At 39.8% G+C, this 18635-nt stretch overlaps 1 protein-coding gene across 12 annotated transcripts in view; it reads right to left on the reverse strand.

Moving 5' to 3' along the window:
• Nucleotides 1-18635, reverse strand: part of Ptprt (protein tyrosine phosphatase receptor type T) — a 1076931-nt gene that overhangs the window by 219483 nt on the left and 838813 nt on the right. For all 12 annotated transcript variants that reach the window (XM_076930177.1, XM_076930174.1, XM_034495571.2 and 9 more), the window contains exon 12: nt 8882-9155. In XM_076930177.1, coding sequence (XP_076786292.1) covers nt 8882-9155 — 274 coding nt within the window. The remainder of the gene's footprint in view (nt 1-8881; nt 9156-18635) is intronic.

An 18635-nucleotide genomic window follows, 5' to 3' on the forward strand; every position in this document is an offset into this window, starting at 1 on the left:
AAAGGCACAAACATGAATAAAACCACATACCCATTGTTTTGACCAATTAAGTAAAATATTTATTTACTTATTTAAGAATTTTATTTTGTGCATCCTGGGGATTGTACTCAGGTTATCAGACTTGGTGGCAGGCGCCATTAACCACTGAACTATTTCCAAAGGCTTAAAATATTTATTTTATATGGATATATGTTGGATCCACACAACCACACATATACTGAATATTTATAGTTTCAAATTGGTATCTGTATCTTGATTTGAAAGGTCCTTGAGTGTTCACAAAAAATTATCACTATTGATTACATCAATAGTAATAATTGATTCATAAACTCCAATGAGTCCAGGAGAGTACATCCTAGCCCATTTGACAGAAGAGAAGACCCAGCTTTGCTATTTAAATTTTCACTCATGTAGATAACAAATGATACAACCAAGTTCTTAAAGGCAGGAATTCATTTTTTTTCCAAGCCTTAAGCTTTTCCTATTTTTTTTTTCATTATTAAAGGGACGGCTAGGCCAGGCTTCCCAATTCTCTTCCTTTGTAAGACCCAATAAAGAATAGACCTTACCACATGGAAGCTTTGACTGCAATTTCCATAAGACGGATTGGATGTTGGGTCTGAGTATTAAAGCCTGGAGGTACAGCTGACAAGATTATCAGCTGTCAACATTTGGGTAACCTTCATCTCCTTCTCCAAATGAATTTAAAGTATATTTGCATGGGAAAGAAAAAGCTCGTACTCCCTCAGGCCTCATGATAATAAAATCTGTAGGAACTGTAAGTGAATGTGAAAATAAATTAGCAACCTGGGAGAACTCATCTTGGTATTTGTACAAGGTGACACTCAGGGAATTTTCCTCTTACCTGAGGAGAGATGTTGGGAGCCCCCAGAAGGGCACTAACAGAAGAAGGTGAGAGTTCTTAAGAGCATGTGATAAAACTCAAAGGATGGAAAGGGGCCTTGGAGGTAGACATGCCTGAGAAGGTAGGGGGAGTCCCAGTAAACAGATTCTATTCAGAACTAGAAGAAAGCTTCGGCAGGCAAACTGGGAAGCACAGATTCTGGAAGTACAACTGTGCCAGAGAGGGCTCTGTACCAGACTGATGATTGTGTGCTGCAATAAACCTATATTCCAAATGTTCAGTTTGGTGCCTGGTTAACTTCTAAAGGGCTGCCACAGAGTTAATAAAAACACAGAAATATATTCCTGATGTTGGAATATGGCAACAGGCCAGCAAAATTAATAGGGGGACTTCAGTTCCAAGCTTCTTTCTATTTCTTGGCTCAGCCACTGATGGGTGTGGCAGAAGGTTCCCAGTGGTATTAGATGACAACACTGGAAGGGTGCTACTTTTCAGAGTAGAAGAGTGAGAACTGGTATCCCTTCACCGAGACCTCCAAGAATAGGGGGAAAAGCTGAAACCAAGATTTCTTTATAGGATGAAGTCATTAAAGGTAGAATTCCAGGGAAATATTGTGGCAGCCTTCCTTCCTCCCTCCCTCCCTTCCTTCCTTCCTTCCTTCCTTCCTTCCTTCCTTCCTTCCTTCCTTCCTTCCTTCTATACATTCATTCATCCATCGATAGAGCCACTGTGTGAGACCCAGTGAGGACATGCAGAGGTACAATCATCTTATTTCATGTCCGAGGCATGGTGATGGAAAGCCCTCACCTAGTAGTCATCAGAGGAACCAAACAGGCTCTCTAAGAGAGTATATAAATCCTGGGCCTGGATATATGAGAATTTGTGGGCAGAGCTTAGTCATTACAGGGATATATAGAAGTCACTACAGATAATCTCACATACTCCAGTTCTCCTTCAAGGCACATGCCCAACAGACACCGGATCATTCTTTTTGAAGTTAAGTGTGATCATGTGGTTAGTAAACTGGTTTGTAAAGTGCTGTGTGCCATTTTGTGTGAAAACTTCTAGAGGCAATGCTCGCCCATCCCATCCCATTTTTCTTTCTCTAGCTTGAAGACTATATTGGAATAGACCATTCACCAGCCTGAGCCACCAAAATGCCTGTGAAAATCAGATCCTTTCTGCTGACCCATTTTTGAAATTTTATTTTTTATTTCATACAAATGTTTGCTTGCAGGAATATATGGCTAACACATGTGGACAGTGCCCATGGAAGTCAGAAGAGGTATCTGGTCCCCTGTAACTGGAGTTACGCATATCTGTAGGGAGCTATGTGAGTGTTAGGGCTGATAGGCCCTAGGAAGCCAGTGCCCCAAACCACTGAGCCTTTCTCCAGCCTCTTGCTGGCTCATTTTGGATAAAAAGCAGAAATGTGAAGTATATTTTCTGGTAGTCCATTGAGATTTTGTTGTTCAATACTCTAGAAAAGTTATTTTGCCGTAGCTAACATAGGAGTTGATATATAAACAGCCTAATAGAACATTCGACTGACTGCCATGTGAGCATCTGTGTGGTCTCAACTCTAGCCTACTTGAATTTGAGTCTTGCTCATACCACTGTCCATCTGTGATTTTCTCTATGACACTTTAATAATTAACAGCTAAGGGGTCAGAATGTGAGGTGCAAAAAATAACAAAAAAAAACAAAAAAAAAAAACAAAAACAACAGACAATAAAGTAAACTGTTGAATGAGTTTGATGTCAGGCTGGAAACTATGAACAAAGAATGGGAAGTTAAAATAAGACTGAAGCCTGGAGCAGACCATGTGTTAGTCCAGCTAAGCAGCTGCATGAAAACAAGAGACCAGGGGTTGTTTAGAGTTAGAAAGGGATGCTTCTATGTGGAGGCTACCAGCTAGACTGGGATACACAAGAGAAAGATGTTCTACTCTCTCCTATCCCTGCCTCAGGAAAGGAAAAAAAAAAAAACAGCAAGAGGGAAAAGAATAAACACTACACCTGTGATGTTACATCATGGTTTAAATGTACATTGTATCATTTTCTCCCCACCAAAGTTTTGAAATGTAGATTGTTAATAAGCATACAATATATTTTTAGATAGTTATGAAGAGCCATAATTGAAAGCCAAGTCTACCTGATGTTCAAAGCTCAGTGTTTTCTAACTCACTAAGTCTCAGAAAACACAACCACATGCAAATGTTCTCTTTACATTGCTTGGGTTCAACTACATACACTCTCTCAGTTCATTTGGAGGCATACACTTTCCCTCTAACCCAGCCATACCTCAATGATCCCTATTATAATGACATGATTATAACACAAACATGGTGATCCATTCAACATAGCATCTGTCTTCCCACTGCTCTCAAGAAGTGATTGAGTTCAAGAACTGAAAGAGAAGAGAAGAGAAGAGAAGAGAAGAGAAGAGAAGAGAAGAGAAGAGAGAACATCTACTCTCCTGCCTCCTGCTTTTCTTGTTTAGCTCAGCATGCTATAGAGATGTCATTCAGGTTAAATGTACACCCTACCCCCATGGCAGAAAGGTTATGGCAAGGAAAGAGTTTTCTCTTTAAGTAAACAGAACAAGCATACCAGCATTGCCCAACTCAACATGGCTTCTAATAGATATTTGCATGAATTTGCCACATTTGTTTTGCATCCAACCCTTAATTATGGTCCTTTCAACTTCACAATCATGGATAATGGTGGTGGGAATTCAGAGAACCATAGAATCAGCAGCACTCATTCTGAGAACAGTGGGAAAAACAATGTAAAATGGTACCCACCCACTGTTAATCACCGAGACAGCTACACTGGCTGTTTTTAGGAGGGTCTGAAGGAAATAAAGGCTGTCCAGGCTTGTGGAGCTTGGGAAAGGAGACATCTAGGTAGAAAGTCTAACTACCAGAGTGGGAGAAAGTTCCTTTAGGGTTCATCTGTCCATGATTAAATGACTTAGAACCACAACTTTCACTTTACAATAAAATGGAAATTTAGACTATAGTGACATAACCTTAGATGCCTTTTATTATCAGGATATTTTATGTATTCAATGAAATAAGTATTAAGGATGGATTAATAATTCAGCTCATAAATGAGGAAACTGAGACTCATATACATCAAGAAATAATTCATACTATATCAATTAATCAATTAATTAAATCACTTTGAGTGTCTCCTTTAGATTTAAGATTAAATATAGCCTGGGAAATATAGCACAAAAATTCTAAACAACATCCCAAAACATGAGAACAAATGAATCAAAGAGAAACAGCAGCAGAAATAGCCACAAAATCTGAGACAGGATTCCTCACTCTGGGTGGTCTCTGCATAATGGAAAAAGCATAAAGTATACAAAAATATATGTCATTAAAATATCTGATGTTATAAAAGAAAATAAAATGCTAACCAGGTACTATTGGTATGGGCTTCTAGGTGTTTGCAGAGCATTTCTTGGAGGACGGGATATTGAAAACAAAGCCTAAAATCTAGAAGTATTTAGTTCAACAGTCAGTAAAAGAGAGATACAGCATTGTGTCAAGGCTTTAAAGTGCAAAAAAAAGTTGAAATATTTGCTAAGTTCTTAGGAAACATTCAAGATAGGAGCAGTTAAAATGAAATTGAGATTGCATTGATTGGGAAGGCCTCTTTTTAAGGAGTCTCTGAAAGAAAGAAGTCTAGCACTACAAAACAAAAAAGTGTGATGGAAGACATGTAGGGATCAGAGGAGCTGCATGTTACACACCAAGACAAAGAAATGGGTGGCCAAGGGTGGGTAGTGGGTACTACACATTACCTCCTCTGAAAGTTTGATAGGAAAAGATTTGGTTTTTCTAAAGGCAATCAAAATGACTAGGAGATGAGAAGTAGGAGGAAATAACTGGCTGTTATGTAAGAAAAAAAAGTTCTAATCATTTTACCTGCCCCATAAAGGAATCCACTAAATTTCACTCCATAGAATTGCAGTTATCATGGGAATACCCTGCTGAGAATGCTTCATTGGATATTTCTTTCCTCTCTTCTTCTTTTGGTCTAGATTATACGACACTTCAAACTCTATCCAACTCTAAAATGCCATTATATAGCTATATCCCAAACAAATGGTTACAATATAGACTGACTTCTAAGTGTAGGCATTGACTCCTCTCCAGCACCAAGGACAGCGCATCTCCAATTGGGTCTGCCTTGCTGTCTATAAAAAAAACGCCAAGGGACAAGCACAAGATCACTAATCAGGCAAAAATTTCAACTTAAGTACCAGTGGATAACTCAATCTCCATACAAACACCATAAGAGACTCTGAAAATCTTATTGTGCATGCCATGTTCAAATTTTCTAAGGCATGCATGGGGCTGGGAAAACACCACATTCATTATCACTATAAAACCTACAAACTGTCTTTACCCTCATGTGATAGTCAGCACTTAATAAATCCACATGGCTACAACAGTACTTCATCATTTTCCTTATTTACTCTGGTTTCTTCCCCATTTGGATGTAAACATTATGCAGACACAAAGTTCTGTCTGCTCACTGTAGTTTTCCAGATTTTTTTTTTTTTTTTTTTTTTTTTTTTTTTTTGGCCTTTGTAACAAATAGTGTGTGTTTGATAGATGTTCTCTTAATTGATCAACTGTATCTAGTGTTTTTAATGGATTAATTAAAGTCACACAGCCACCAGGGTGTTGTATGCAGGCTATATTTACCATCACCCACTAAGCTGATGAACTGAACTAGTATCCACAAAATTAAGATTCCTGGATTCTAAATTTTCTCAGCTTGTCCTGAATAAAGCTTGCAGGTAGCAGAGGGAGAACTGATATTGGCTGGTAGTAAGTTTTCAATCTGGTCCATGCCCATTTTGTGACAAGTGACTATTTAACTCCCCCTCCCAATTTGCTTTAGTCTCAATGGGCTTTGAAATATCTTTTGCATTAAGCTTTGCAGTGATGCATTTCATTGGATTCTATTCTTCATTTTATCAAAGCCATTGTCTCATTTTTATGACTGAATAACACTATTTTATCTTTGCATCATCAAGCCTAATGTTTTCTTCTTCCATTCAACTTGCTGGTTTCCATGTTTCTCTATAACATCCTTTGTATTTCTTGTGTTTCTTTATATTGTTACTATTTTATTTTCTATTTTTAGAAGGATTCCTATGTGCTTAAAAACTATACTTCGAAGATTTCCAGTGCCTGCAGTGAAATAGTGGTTATTTATTTTCTCTTGTCTTACAGGAGAAACTTAGGGATTTTGGTTCACATTTTTCAGTCTCCAGCCCATTCCTAATTTCTTGCTGACATGACAGTGAATTTTGGACCCAGATCACAATTGTTAGTTTTTACATTGTGTGCCTCCTCTTGAAGTAATTGTTTTTTACATTAACTTTCTGTTTTGCAAAGTGTTTTTGCAATGATTACTTAGCATTAATGCAATGTCTAATTAGTTTCTTGCTCACTGTGGGTCTTTTATTCCATTTTCTCTAGTCTTTTTTTTTGTTTGTTTGTTTTGATTCATTGCTCAGTCAATTGTTCTTTGAATGATTTATTAGAAGCAGGGCATGAAGGTGGCTCTGTGTACCAAGGAGCATTCTTCCTGATGTATCTTCTCAAGAGCAACGAATCTGGCAGGTTGGAACATGTGGCTGATCATTCTCCGAAGCCCTCCTGATTTAACTGGACTGTCTCCTGGCTTCTATGATACACAGAATAGGGAAAGAGCCAGGCAGAGATCTGTTAGAGTAGGAATAGCTGTTCTTATCCATGACCTTTGTGCTCATTTTTTTCCAGTTAAACTTAATACTAAAGACAGTAATTTTAAGTAATGGGTACCCTTTTCTTTGCCAGAAAAACTCATTCCAAGTGCCCACATCTAATCGCTTTTTCTTTCTCTGTTTTTGTGAGGAAAATCACACCCCCAGACAACCTTGCATAAGCATGTATCCAATACTGTTCATGCTGTTTATCTTTGCTGGAAATTATAATTCCACAGCGGTAGAACAGATGACATGGGGTAGAAGGTACAGGTAGTTCATGGCTTTGCTCCCCTTGGAACTGTCTCAAAGGCAAATGCAGCTTGAATACCCGACTTGTTTTTCCTATGTGTCAAAACCCTGTATCTTCCAAAGCAGGGACTAATGCTGTAATATTTTGGAAGAAAATCATCCATTGGATGTTCCATATCACCTGACATTCCTTTCAAAACCTATAATTCTTAGGTTAGAAAAACACCTGGGACAATTAGTCTCCAGTATTCTTGATGTATAGTCAGCTCCCTGAGTAGTATCTGTGTGGGGACATGGAAACTTGAGACTAGGCCATAGGTTCTCATCCTCATTAGCAGACTGGAGATATAACCCTATCCATCCCTATGTGCTGAGAGCTGAGAGAGCCACATCTTATCAGAGAGCTGTGCTGAAGCACTGCACAGGCCAGCATGAGATTCAGAGATCTGAAAGCAAGAAGGGCCCCCAGATGCTCTGGTCCATGTTTATGTCTTCATGCTCAATACATCAGAGTGCTTTGCGCAGAGTGGAGACCAGATGGACAGGTGGAAGGCAGTCTGGCAGCTTCTCTTTGTAGCTTTATACTCTCAGTGAGGAGTGTTGCTTGAACCAGGAATAAATGCAGAACTGAAATATCAAAGTGGAACTTAAACGGGCATGTGGACACTCTAAATGTTAATTAGTTCCCCAGTTCAGGGTTTTTTCCCAGGCAGTGATTGGCACCAACAGACTAAACTGTTCTGTACGCATGCCACCAGTCTTGCTTTTGTCTCAGTGCTTGTTTGCAGTGAGCATGTAGTTTCTGTAGGGACACTGCATGATGAAACATGCTCCAGGCTTCCTCACAGATCTATAATCCCTTGAAGGGCACATACTAACCACAGTATGAACCACAGGAGTTTGGATATGAGAGTGGCCATTATATGCTTGATGAATAAATTATGGAAGCTAAAATATGTTCATGGAAGGCACCCTGAAAAGGAAATACTAATGTATATGAAGTATTATCAGACAAGATGATTCAATGGATATCACTTAAGAGAATGTAAGTGGATGGTGGCAAGGATTGTATGCAATAGAAGCTAATACCTTAAGGTATTGTATTGTATTGTATTAGTTCTACAAATCCCTAAAAAGTATAATTGAAGAATTGTGGGAAGAAGCTGCCACCAAAGAAATATTAAGTAATTACATTGCAAAGCTTTCTTAGAGTCACAATCCCCATATTGCCATCTCCTGAATCAGAAAAGTAAGTTCTCTGTTATTGAAGGCATTCAAAAAACAAACACTGAGGAACTTTGACTTAATGTGGTAATAGTAACTGAAGAATATTGTATTAGGGTGGGTGGGAATGAAGGGGAAAGTAATGGATGAACTTTGTGAGTTTTCCCAGCCTTGTGAATGTGTGCTGTTGATTGATACAACTACTGAACCAAGGAAACACTGGACACAAAACAGTTTCTTTGTTTTATAAGATTAAAAAATATATTTTGAATGCGATTCAGGGCTGTGATAAGGGGAACAATTCAAAAGGTGAACTAAAATATCTTTCTCCTGCATCCAGGCACTGATAGGCATCAGAACTACAGACACAGGAATCACAATGCAGGCCATGTGGTTTTTCTCAAGTATAGTGCCTTTTCCATACTCTGATACAAATTTGAAAGATTTTCCATAGAAGCCATACAAATAGGTGCTTTAGGCTTCATGACATACAGTTTCTATATTATAACTCCCCTACTTTATTCTTAAACATCAAAGCAACCATCAGTAATAAACAAGCCCAGAGGAATAGTGGCAGTAAAATAAAACCAAACAAAAGCCAGAACTTGAACAAAATAATAAAAAGAAAGCAAACACAAACAAACCTTACTTCCAAATCTCAAAAATCATGAGGGCTGGATTTAGCTCCCAGACCCCAGTTTATTAAACTCTGCTAAAATAGGTTTGCATTCAAGAAGGGGAAAGGCCAAAAGATGACCTACTTACTCCATTCGCTTTGCTGAGGGCCTGGAAGTAGATGCTGTAGCTCTTCAGTGGTGAAAGGGGAGGGTTCCAGTAGCCATTGTAGGTCTTGTTGTCTCCCACTGTAAATGGTTGGGTGACAGGCAAATTGGAGGGCTTCAGCTCAGCAGCAAAGTAGTGTAGAGAATCAAGGTTGGAGGCATTCCGATAGCTCACAGGTACTGAGAAACACTCGATGATGTCAGCTGCTCTCCGAGACTTCTGAAGTCGCTCCTCCTTGACAACCAGCTGGTAAACACTGGACAAGAAAGCAGAGAGGCAGAAGAGTCACTCTGTGCACAGACATGCTCGCTATCATTCATTATATGTATATAACTCTTCTGGGAGGAAACACTGATATCACTTCTGTCTAAAAAAGAAAAAAATCCTTACTCTCTTTTCAGAGTTTTATACCCACTGCTTTGTAGAAACCTATTTTCATGCAAAAATCCCAATGCCAGCTCACACAATACACATTCAAACTCAGCACAAATCTATGTAAACCTGATGCCCCTTCTAGGTGGATTAACTTTTATGAAGAACATGACCACCATCTGACCGCCCAGATCTTGAATCTGGCTCATTCTCAGGTCTCACCTACTTAGATCTCACTCTGCCACAACACAACAAGCTCTGTGGCCCAGGACTCAGCAGTGTTAAACCTGCCACAATTTACTTCTTCCCATTGCTAATGCTCATGGCAGGCACTTTCCCACCTAGACTCAACTGTTTTTTTTTGCTTCTAATTCATCTAATAATTCTATCTATCCATTTTTGCTTCTAGCCATACACCACCATCTCTCTTCAGGCACTTTTATAGTTTTTCTTTTCTCCAAATGACACAATACTGGCTTCTGAAGCCTTTTAGACTTGGATTTCAGCTTGCTTTTCAATGATCATGTCACAATGTCCACTACTTTCAACAGCTCCAGACACCTAGTTATTATATAAACATCCTTATGCCTGACCCTCTCTCTCCATCATCAGCTTGGGCTTCCTCTACTTGAAATATCCACAAATACTAGCCACCTCTGCCTATAAAAGACTTCTAATAATACCTATCTCTTTCTTATATTTAATCCATGAAGCCTGTATAGATCTGTCCAGAATGAGTTATTCCCAATATAGTCATCACTGCCTAGTTGATTTCTCAAAAGCATAAGATGGGACACATGCCTCGCTGGCTCGATTGGATCCTTAACAGAAGTGAGACTGTGGTATAGTTATCTCTGAATCACTTTACCCATCACCCATCACACACATACAGTGTCCAGGAGCATGCCTGACTCTAAGCAAGTGATCAATGCACATTTGTTGAAATGAATAAAAGTGGATTGAATTAAAGTTGAAAGCAAGCATGAAGCCAAATCTGGATGGATACAGAATCTGTAATCAGGGTAAACAGTGATTCCCAGGAGTGCCTGCCAAGTAATCTCATATCATCCCCTTCAACTAAGAATATGAGGAAGTGCCAGCGTGTGCATAGAGATGACAGCCTTTATTGAATATCAACTATATGCCAAGTGTGTGATTTTCTTTGTGAAAGTTACTCAAAAGTTTGTGAATTGGATAAAAAGTCCTTATCCCTTGAAATGCTCTGTGTCCTTCTCTTGAACATCTTTTAGAATGATTTAACTGCACTCTGAGATGCATGATTTAAGATAGAAGTCCAATTGGCCAAAAAGCATAAAAATAGGTTAATTGGCAAGCAAATTGTAGCATCGTGCCTATTATTTAAACACAATGTGCCACAAACTTGATGGAAACAGAGTAGTATAGGCTTCAGCCCTCTGGTTAGCTTATCCATCCAAAGATACTGGATTACAAAGCATGACAAGATACAGAGGCTAGGACTATTGCATTAAGGTGAACAAAGGCTGTGAACATCTCCCAAGAACATCTAGCATCATCGATGGGACAAATATTCCTTAATTTTCTCTGAACACAGGGATGCTCATTTGTGTGAATAATAAAGGAATGTATATGAGTGCATGCCATCCTTAGATGATCAAGAAGTTTGGGTAGACATGAGCCTAACTGTTGTCTTACGTATACCTAACAGCCCAGACTGCACATGAGTGACAAAGGGGTGAATGTGGCCAGTGTTACAGGAAACATATGCTACAGCTGAGCACCACAATTTCCAAATGAGGGATTATAGCCCCTGAATGTCTCACAATGAAAGTGATACCTAGAGCAGGTAAGATGGCTCAGGGAGATAGGAGCATTTGCCAGCATGCCTGAAGACTTAAGCTCCAGAACTCATATAAATATGGAAGGAGAAAACTGACTCCATGGATCTGTCTTCTGATAACCCCATCATATATCATGCATACACATATTAATGGATCAATTAATAAAAATGCAGTGACTTACAAATAAATTCGGGTGAGTTTTTGGGTGGATGACATTGGAGCATGCTTAGTGGGAAGTGAGACAAGAGTTACACATGACTGTGTGTATGAGAGCCTTTTATGTCCATAAAGACAGCTGAAGGCAGTTGATGTATGAACAATGATTCAAACTTACTCCATCTTTATCTCTGGAGTCTTTCCTGAATGAAAAGCCCTCATATTTATCAGGTAAACTTTGTCATTTTCAAACAACACAAAAACCTAAGACCTGAATCTAGAAAACGTGAACAGTAGAGGGGTAAATGCAAAACACTCATGAAGACCCACATTGCTCTTCATGTAACAACAGCTTTAAGTAAAGCTTTGCATCTGTTAAGAGTGCTAATGACAGCTTGATTAATGGAGGGTTCTTTAGTCAAGGGGCTCTGATCATTAAGGAAAGGAAATCAGGCAATTTAGAGTCTCTCAGGCTCCGTTCTGAGCCTAGCATTAGAATCTAACAATACTGTGTACTGAATTTAGGTAATATGCCTTCTATTCAAACTTCCTATCCTGATCTAAACCCAACTAACTCACTCCATAGGACTTGCAAAGAGCTGTGGGTCCCTGTTCTCTAAGATCTAGTTTGTTCTTCATCTTCTCTGTTCTTAACAATGTCCACAAGAAAAGACCATTCCCTTGGTGGTTCTTCTCTGTTTTTTTTTTTTTTTTTTAAACAATGTGCACAAGATAATACCTTTGTCTTGGTTTCTTAGCCAATCTTTTTCTCCTACATTGAATCTCTTCATAATCCTTGGTTAATCACTGGAGACCCCAAAGCCTTTGGAGATCTTCAGGAGATAGACCTTCCTCTTAGAATCACTTTCTATTATCCTTGACTATCTTGTGATGGGATGGATCAAGACTAGCCCAGAGTTGGCTTCGTGTACTACCCATCATTGCTCTGAAAGTGTAGCTATGATGAGCTAAGAAAACAGGTCATTGCTGAGTTTTGGATCAAGGATGTTGGAAGAAAGTACAGCATCCACACAGGCTTAGCCTCATCATCCTTCATCTGGTTGTTAAGTTTGGTTGAATTGACAAACAGACCTGTGATTATCAGGTTGAAGGGATGAGGATAAACCTGAGAGCTTCACTGATCTATGAGTGTCAATTCAGCAAAAGCAGCTCACACCTCCTTCACAGTTCAGTTCCTTTTTAAAAAATGTTCTTTTCCCGTAAACCAACGTAATGCACAAAGGGCCACCTGAACATTTTTTTTTTAATGCTGGTAGCCTAGACTGCTTAGTTTGTATCCCAGCTCATATGAAATCACAAAGAGGGAGGGAATGAGGGCATTTTGGAGGTTAAGCTATGTAGTCAACATATGGTACACATATGAATGGGATTACTATGTTGGTGCAAATTCAGCAGTTCCCAAAGGCTCACCGCATCTGCAGCTTATCTACTCAGACACAAACTGCAAGTGTCACCAGAAACCCATAAGCCCTTTTGTCAGGTGAATCTGTCTGCCTGTGCATCCAGTATCCTCTCAACAACCAGGGTAGAATGGGTATCACAGTGACGGCATAGAGAAGGGAAGTGGTGGAGGAGAGGAATGGGAGCACGGCGAGTACGTAACTATAACTGTTCTCACCATTCTCTTGAAAATACATCCATCAGGAGCTCAGTGCTTTCATTTCTCTGGTAACGATAAATGTATACCTAAATGAGAATAATCTACTTCAAAGTTATATCTCCAACACTGGAGAAGAAGTGGTTGCAATGAACTATACGGGGTTGTAGGAGTAGGCACATTTTAATATGAAAATCCTGGTATCTTAAGAGAACAAGAATTTAAAGTAGTTCAAGATGCATTTACTCATGCAGTTCTCTAACTATGTTGGCTTCTGTCTCTTCCAATGAGAAGGTGGGCATTTATGGTGTTTTCTTTGCACAGCTTGCCCTGGGGGTCTCCCCATGAGGGGTCTGAAGGCTGTGCTGTGTCCCAACTCCATTTTAATTAAAGTAGCTTCTAAAACATCAGTGAGAGTGTGCATTTTTCTGTTTTAGCACCTTGTCCCATTGGAAGCAAGGGCATTCCACTCTGTGCCAGTTTCAAAACCTCCCTTGCATGTAGAACCTACAGGATTTCTCCAGAAGCTTTGGGAAGTATGACCTCTTGATCATCCTGCAGTCTGTGATGTCAAAGCAAAGAATTTAGATAGTGACTCATACCTCTCACCCAATTCCTCAGATGAGACACAGTCAACTTTCCATTATTAAAAATCCCAGTGCCTCTTTCTATTCTTTTCTGTACATGGGGCAGATGCCTACAGACAGATGTAATACCTATCCGAGATGTTGATTCAGCTAACAGATGGAAAGTAGGCTTCAGTTCCCAGGTGAACGTTGCCCAACTTTAGGCAGGTGCACATTTTGGTCTGCGTTCTCCCAGAAAAAGACATGTGTTATCTCATATTCCTCCAGGGACAGGCTCCAAGTCAAATGGCGTGTTATAGAAATGGTTCCAAGATAAAATGGAAAGGGAGGAAAACAGGAGAAAAAAGTGCTTGAGCCAATCGAGGGGCATCTTATCAGGTGAAATCCTGAAATCCTGGTCCCATCCCAATATCCCAAAATCTCAAGCCAAAGTCTTTGAACCTCCAGATGCAATCTATTTTCAGATCTGGGCATTCTCAGGCTTTCTCAACTATTTATGTGGGTCAGACAATGAGTCCCTAGGTGCCTAATAGCAGCTCTTCAAAGCAGGTCACACCTGAGAATCATTACATCAATGCATACAGCACCTGGGAGTCTGGCACAACATAGGAACAGGGGCATGACAAATCTACAGGGAACAGCAGTGTGCCCTACAGGGTGCTTTTAAACAGTGTCCACATGGTGTAAATGAAACAGTGATTCAATGCTGAGAGAACAGCCTGGAGCCTGGACAAAGGTGGTGTTGTAATTTACTCTTCTCTTCGCTTCCCTTTTTCCTTCCCCTCCCTTCCCTTCCTTTTTTTCTCTCCTTTCCCTTCTCTTCTCTTTCCCCTTTCTCCCTCCTTCCTTCCACCCCCCCCCCTTTTTTTGAGGCAGGGTTTTCTGTAGTTTGAGCTGGTCTTAAACTTAAGTACATAGCTAAAAATGACTTTAACCTCTTCATCCTCTTACATCTACCACCCAAGTGCTGGGATTACAGGTATGCACCACTAAGATTTAAAGAGAGACATTTGTATTCTTCCTGCCCCCTCCCCTCTCTGTTTCTTTCTATGTATGTATGTATGTATGTATGTATGTATGTGTAAGTTAAATCTTTTATTCTAGCTATCCTGTATAAAAGCCTGGTATTATACTTAAAAGCTGTAAACCTAGATTGAGCAGGTCATGAGCTATTCTACCTTACATCCCAGCCATAACATCCTTGATATGCTGTCTGAGTCTTGCCCAGGTTATTTCTGCTCCATAAGTCTTTCCACAGGGGCACTTATCCAGGCGCATGTTCCCGGTCCATCTCCTCTCATGGTGGTCTCCCCCAAACCTGTGTTTTTTCTCTCTCTTCTTTTTTCTCCTTCTCTTCCATGTCTCTCTTGAGACTCGACTCTTGATTCTCAGGTCCTGCCTTTATCTCCCTATAGCCCAGTCACAGGCATTATCCTTTTTATCAACCAATAGTTTTAAATTGGGGAGCAAGGTTTATATAACAAAATGTATGGGAGGATATGGCCATCTGGAGGGCAACCAGATCTTGGGGTTCAGAATTTAGCATTTGTATACGTAGCAACAGACGAACTCTCAACTTGTGTATGTGTGTCTTGCATATGTATCCTTTATGTATGTGCACATAAACATGTATTTACATGTATGTAAAGGTCAGAATTTGACATCAAATATCTCTGTCAATACCTATCTACTTTATTTTGTTGAGACAAAGTCCTATATAAACATGCTGGCCAACTAGCCCCTGAAGTCTGCCTGAAATCTGGACTTGAATACAAAATCATCTCTGAAACAGAGAATGAAGACAGTGGAGATGACTTTGCACTGAGCCATCATCTTTCTCTAGGCAAGAACTGGCAAACTGTCTTGCAGGTGTATCTCATTTCTTCTGCCTCTTTTCTAATTGTTTCCATAAACAAGAATGATATGACTAGTTTCCATAATGAAATAAATCTACTTCCTTTTCCAGTTCTAGTTTTATGTATTTTGTTTTTAATATAAAAAAAAAAAAACTAAGGACGGTCTATACACTTGGATATTTGTAATACTGGGACGTTGATGGAATCAGAGTACTAGTCTGGTGAGGTATTTGTCTTAGGGTTTCCATTGCTGTGAAGAGACACCATGATCCAGGCAACTCTTATAAAAGGTATTTAGTTGGAGCTGGCTTACAGGTTCTAAGATCAAGTCCAGTATCATCATGGCAGGAAGTATGGCAGTGTCCAGACAGGCATGGCACTGGAGGAGCTGAAAGTTCTCCACCCTGATCCAAAGGCAAACAGGAGGAAACTCAGCATCCTCAAGTAACTAGGAGGAGGTTCTCAAAGCCCACCCCCACAGTCACACACTTCTTCCAACAAGGCCACACTTCTAATAGTGCTATTCCCTGGGCCAAGCATATTTAAACCACTATAGTATTGGTCAACCACTTTTGTTTCCAGTACCATACTATGGAATCACATGGTAACCATCAAAAATCAGTGTGGTTGCTCCACTACAGAAGCTTCAAGAGAGCAAGAAGTCATCTCAGACTCCAAAGGGGCCTTTCCGCTCAGTAGCTCTCACCTGTGATGTTACAACATAATCACTTACAGGCTTGAAGGGGTTATTTTCCTTGGCCCCACCCCAGGCAAACTGAACCAGAATCTGTAAGAATGGGATCCCAGCATCAATATTATTTTAGCTTTCAGAATACTTCTAGTATATAGCCATGAAGCTAAGACCCAGGTGATTCCAGCTTTTTACCAATTTATTAACCCAGTAGGAGGGCCCCCTTCTAGCAGTCACATTCACTTAAAATTATGAAGGTAATTTTACGAAGGTGGTGCATTCCAAGTTCACAACTTGCACAAGTTCAGTTAATTTGCAACTACCAGTCTTTGTCCATCACATCTCGGGACATTGTCTTGCTTTATTTCCTCTAAAGCTTTTTATCACAATCAAAACCTCTGTTTATGATTTGCTTACAGCCTTGGTTCCTGCAACTATGGAGACAGTGAGCCTATGATGTTTTGAGACCTCTTCTTCATCTCTTTTAATATCCTGGTAACATAAAACTTGTTAGCCAAGTATTTGTAAAAAAAAAAAAAAAAAAAAAAAAAAAAAAAAGTTAATTTTTAGTTTTGGTGGCTCACACCTGCAATCCAGGTACTTGGGAGGCTGAGACAGGTGGGTCAAGTCAAGGCAAGCCTCAGCTACATAGCAGGTTTGAGACCAGGCTAGGCTACATAAGACCTGTTCTGAGAAAACAAACCAAACAAAAATAGATACATTTACATAATGAGATTTACAATTGGAAAGTAATTTCAAAACTATCCTTGTTTTTGCCGTCCCTCCCTTTCTTCACCTTCTGTTCCCCTTTTTCTTTCTTTCTTTCTTTCTTTCTTTCTTTCTTTCTTTCTTTCTTTCTTTCTTTCTTTCTTTCTTTCTTTCTTTCTTTGAGAGAATTACACTATGCACCCCGGAGTGGCCCACAACTCAATACTTCTACAGCAGCTCCCTGAGATCTGAGATTACTGGTGAACGCTGCCACATTTTGCTTCTCACACAGGTTTCAATGTGCTATTCCCATCTTCCCATAGTGTTCCTCTGCCCCTTCTGCATGCTGAAAATCATCCATCCAATCAAGAAAGCCCACACTAAATGTCACTCTTTCTGGGGAACTTCTTTTAACTGGTGAATGAGCGTGAGTCTCTTCTTGGTTCTCTGTCAACATTCTTTCCCTAGCTCTCAGCACCTCATGCTAAAAAGATCACTTCATCTACAGAAAACATTTATTGAGCACTTATTAATTCTCGCATATGTGAGTTCTGGTTATTATCTCGTTTGACCTTCACAGAAACTCTGTCTGGTAGATGTTATCATTTCCATCTGATAAAATAAGAAAACTGAAGCATAAAATATTCAGTCTCTCTCACAGATGGTGCTGTTTGAGTTCTTGAGCTGAAATGTGAATGTAGTCTGATTCCAGAAGCCTCCATCTTAGTCATGGCTTTCACTCACAATAAAATTGTTTGCCTTATCACACCAAACACTCTGGATTTTAAAACAATTAGTTTTGTTTAGAAAAATGCAATACTGTTTTATAAATCTTAGGAGGTAAAAGAGAAAATGACTAAAACACAATTACTAAAACACAATTATTTAGGAAAATGTTAGTGAATCTTTTAGCTGCTTCTTCTTCCTCTTCTTTCTCCTCCCCCCCTCTCCCCCTCCCCCTCCCCCTCCCTCCCCCTCCCCCTCCCCCCCTCCTCCTCCTCCTCCTCTTCCTCCTCCTCCTCCTCCTCCTCCTCCTCCTCCTCCTCCTCCTCCTCCTCCTCCTCCTCCTCTTCTTCTTCTTCTTCTTCTTCTTCTTCTTCTTCTTCTTCTTCTTCTTCTTCTTCTGTTTCCTTCATGAAAAAGCTTGGTACTGAAAACCATCAGTGGAAAGGTGTTACAGACTTTCATCTTTCAGCTGGCTTCATTGGATTGCACATGTGCTAGTTTCTCTTATTCATGGTTTTGCTTTTAATGATCTCAGTTACCCATGGTTAACTTTAGTCTGAAAATGGAAACTTCTAGAAATAAATAATCCATACATTTTAACTATACAGCATTTTACACAGCATACTTAAATTACACTGTCCCCATCCATCCCGACTAAGACATGAATGCTCTCTTTATCGAATGTATCCACTGTATGTACGGTAGCCAACTGCCCCTAGGCAACAGATAGCCACTTCAGTTGTAAGATCAACTGACACAGTGCATGTGTTCACGTATCCCTAGTTTTGCTTGATAAGTAACCAGCCCTTGAAAGCTGTGTATGTCAAAGGGAAGCAGGTACAGAAGGGATGTTGGCAAGTGTAGGAACCCAGCAGGCCATATGGCAACTATATTCGGGAATATGTAAAGAATTTGCACAAGTCTATGTTAAAAAAAGAAAGAGTGAATGAATTTTTGTTACTCTGACTTTTGCTACTGTGACAAATCTTGAAAGAAGCCGCTTAGGAATATATGATTATTTCTTTTGGCCATTAAGTGTCAGACTTAATGCCATGGCTGGGAGGGTATGGTGGAACAGAGAAGCTCATATCACGGTGACCAGGAAGCAAAGAGAGAATTCCTGTAGCAGCTGGGTTTCCAGACCTGCAGCCTATAGCATAATGCCTTCACATTCCAGGAAGGCCTCTTCAATTAATTTCCCC

The sequence above is a fragment of the Arvicanthis niloticus genome, chromosome 2, assembly GCF_011762505.2.
Source record: "Arvicanthis niloticus isolate mArvNil1 chromosome 2, mArvNil1.pat.X, whole genome shotgun sequence".
Lineage (NCBI taxonomy): Eukaryota > Metazoa > Chordata > Mammalia > Rodentia > Muridae > Arvicanthis > Arvicanthis niloticus.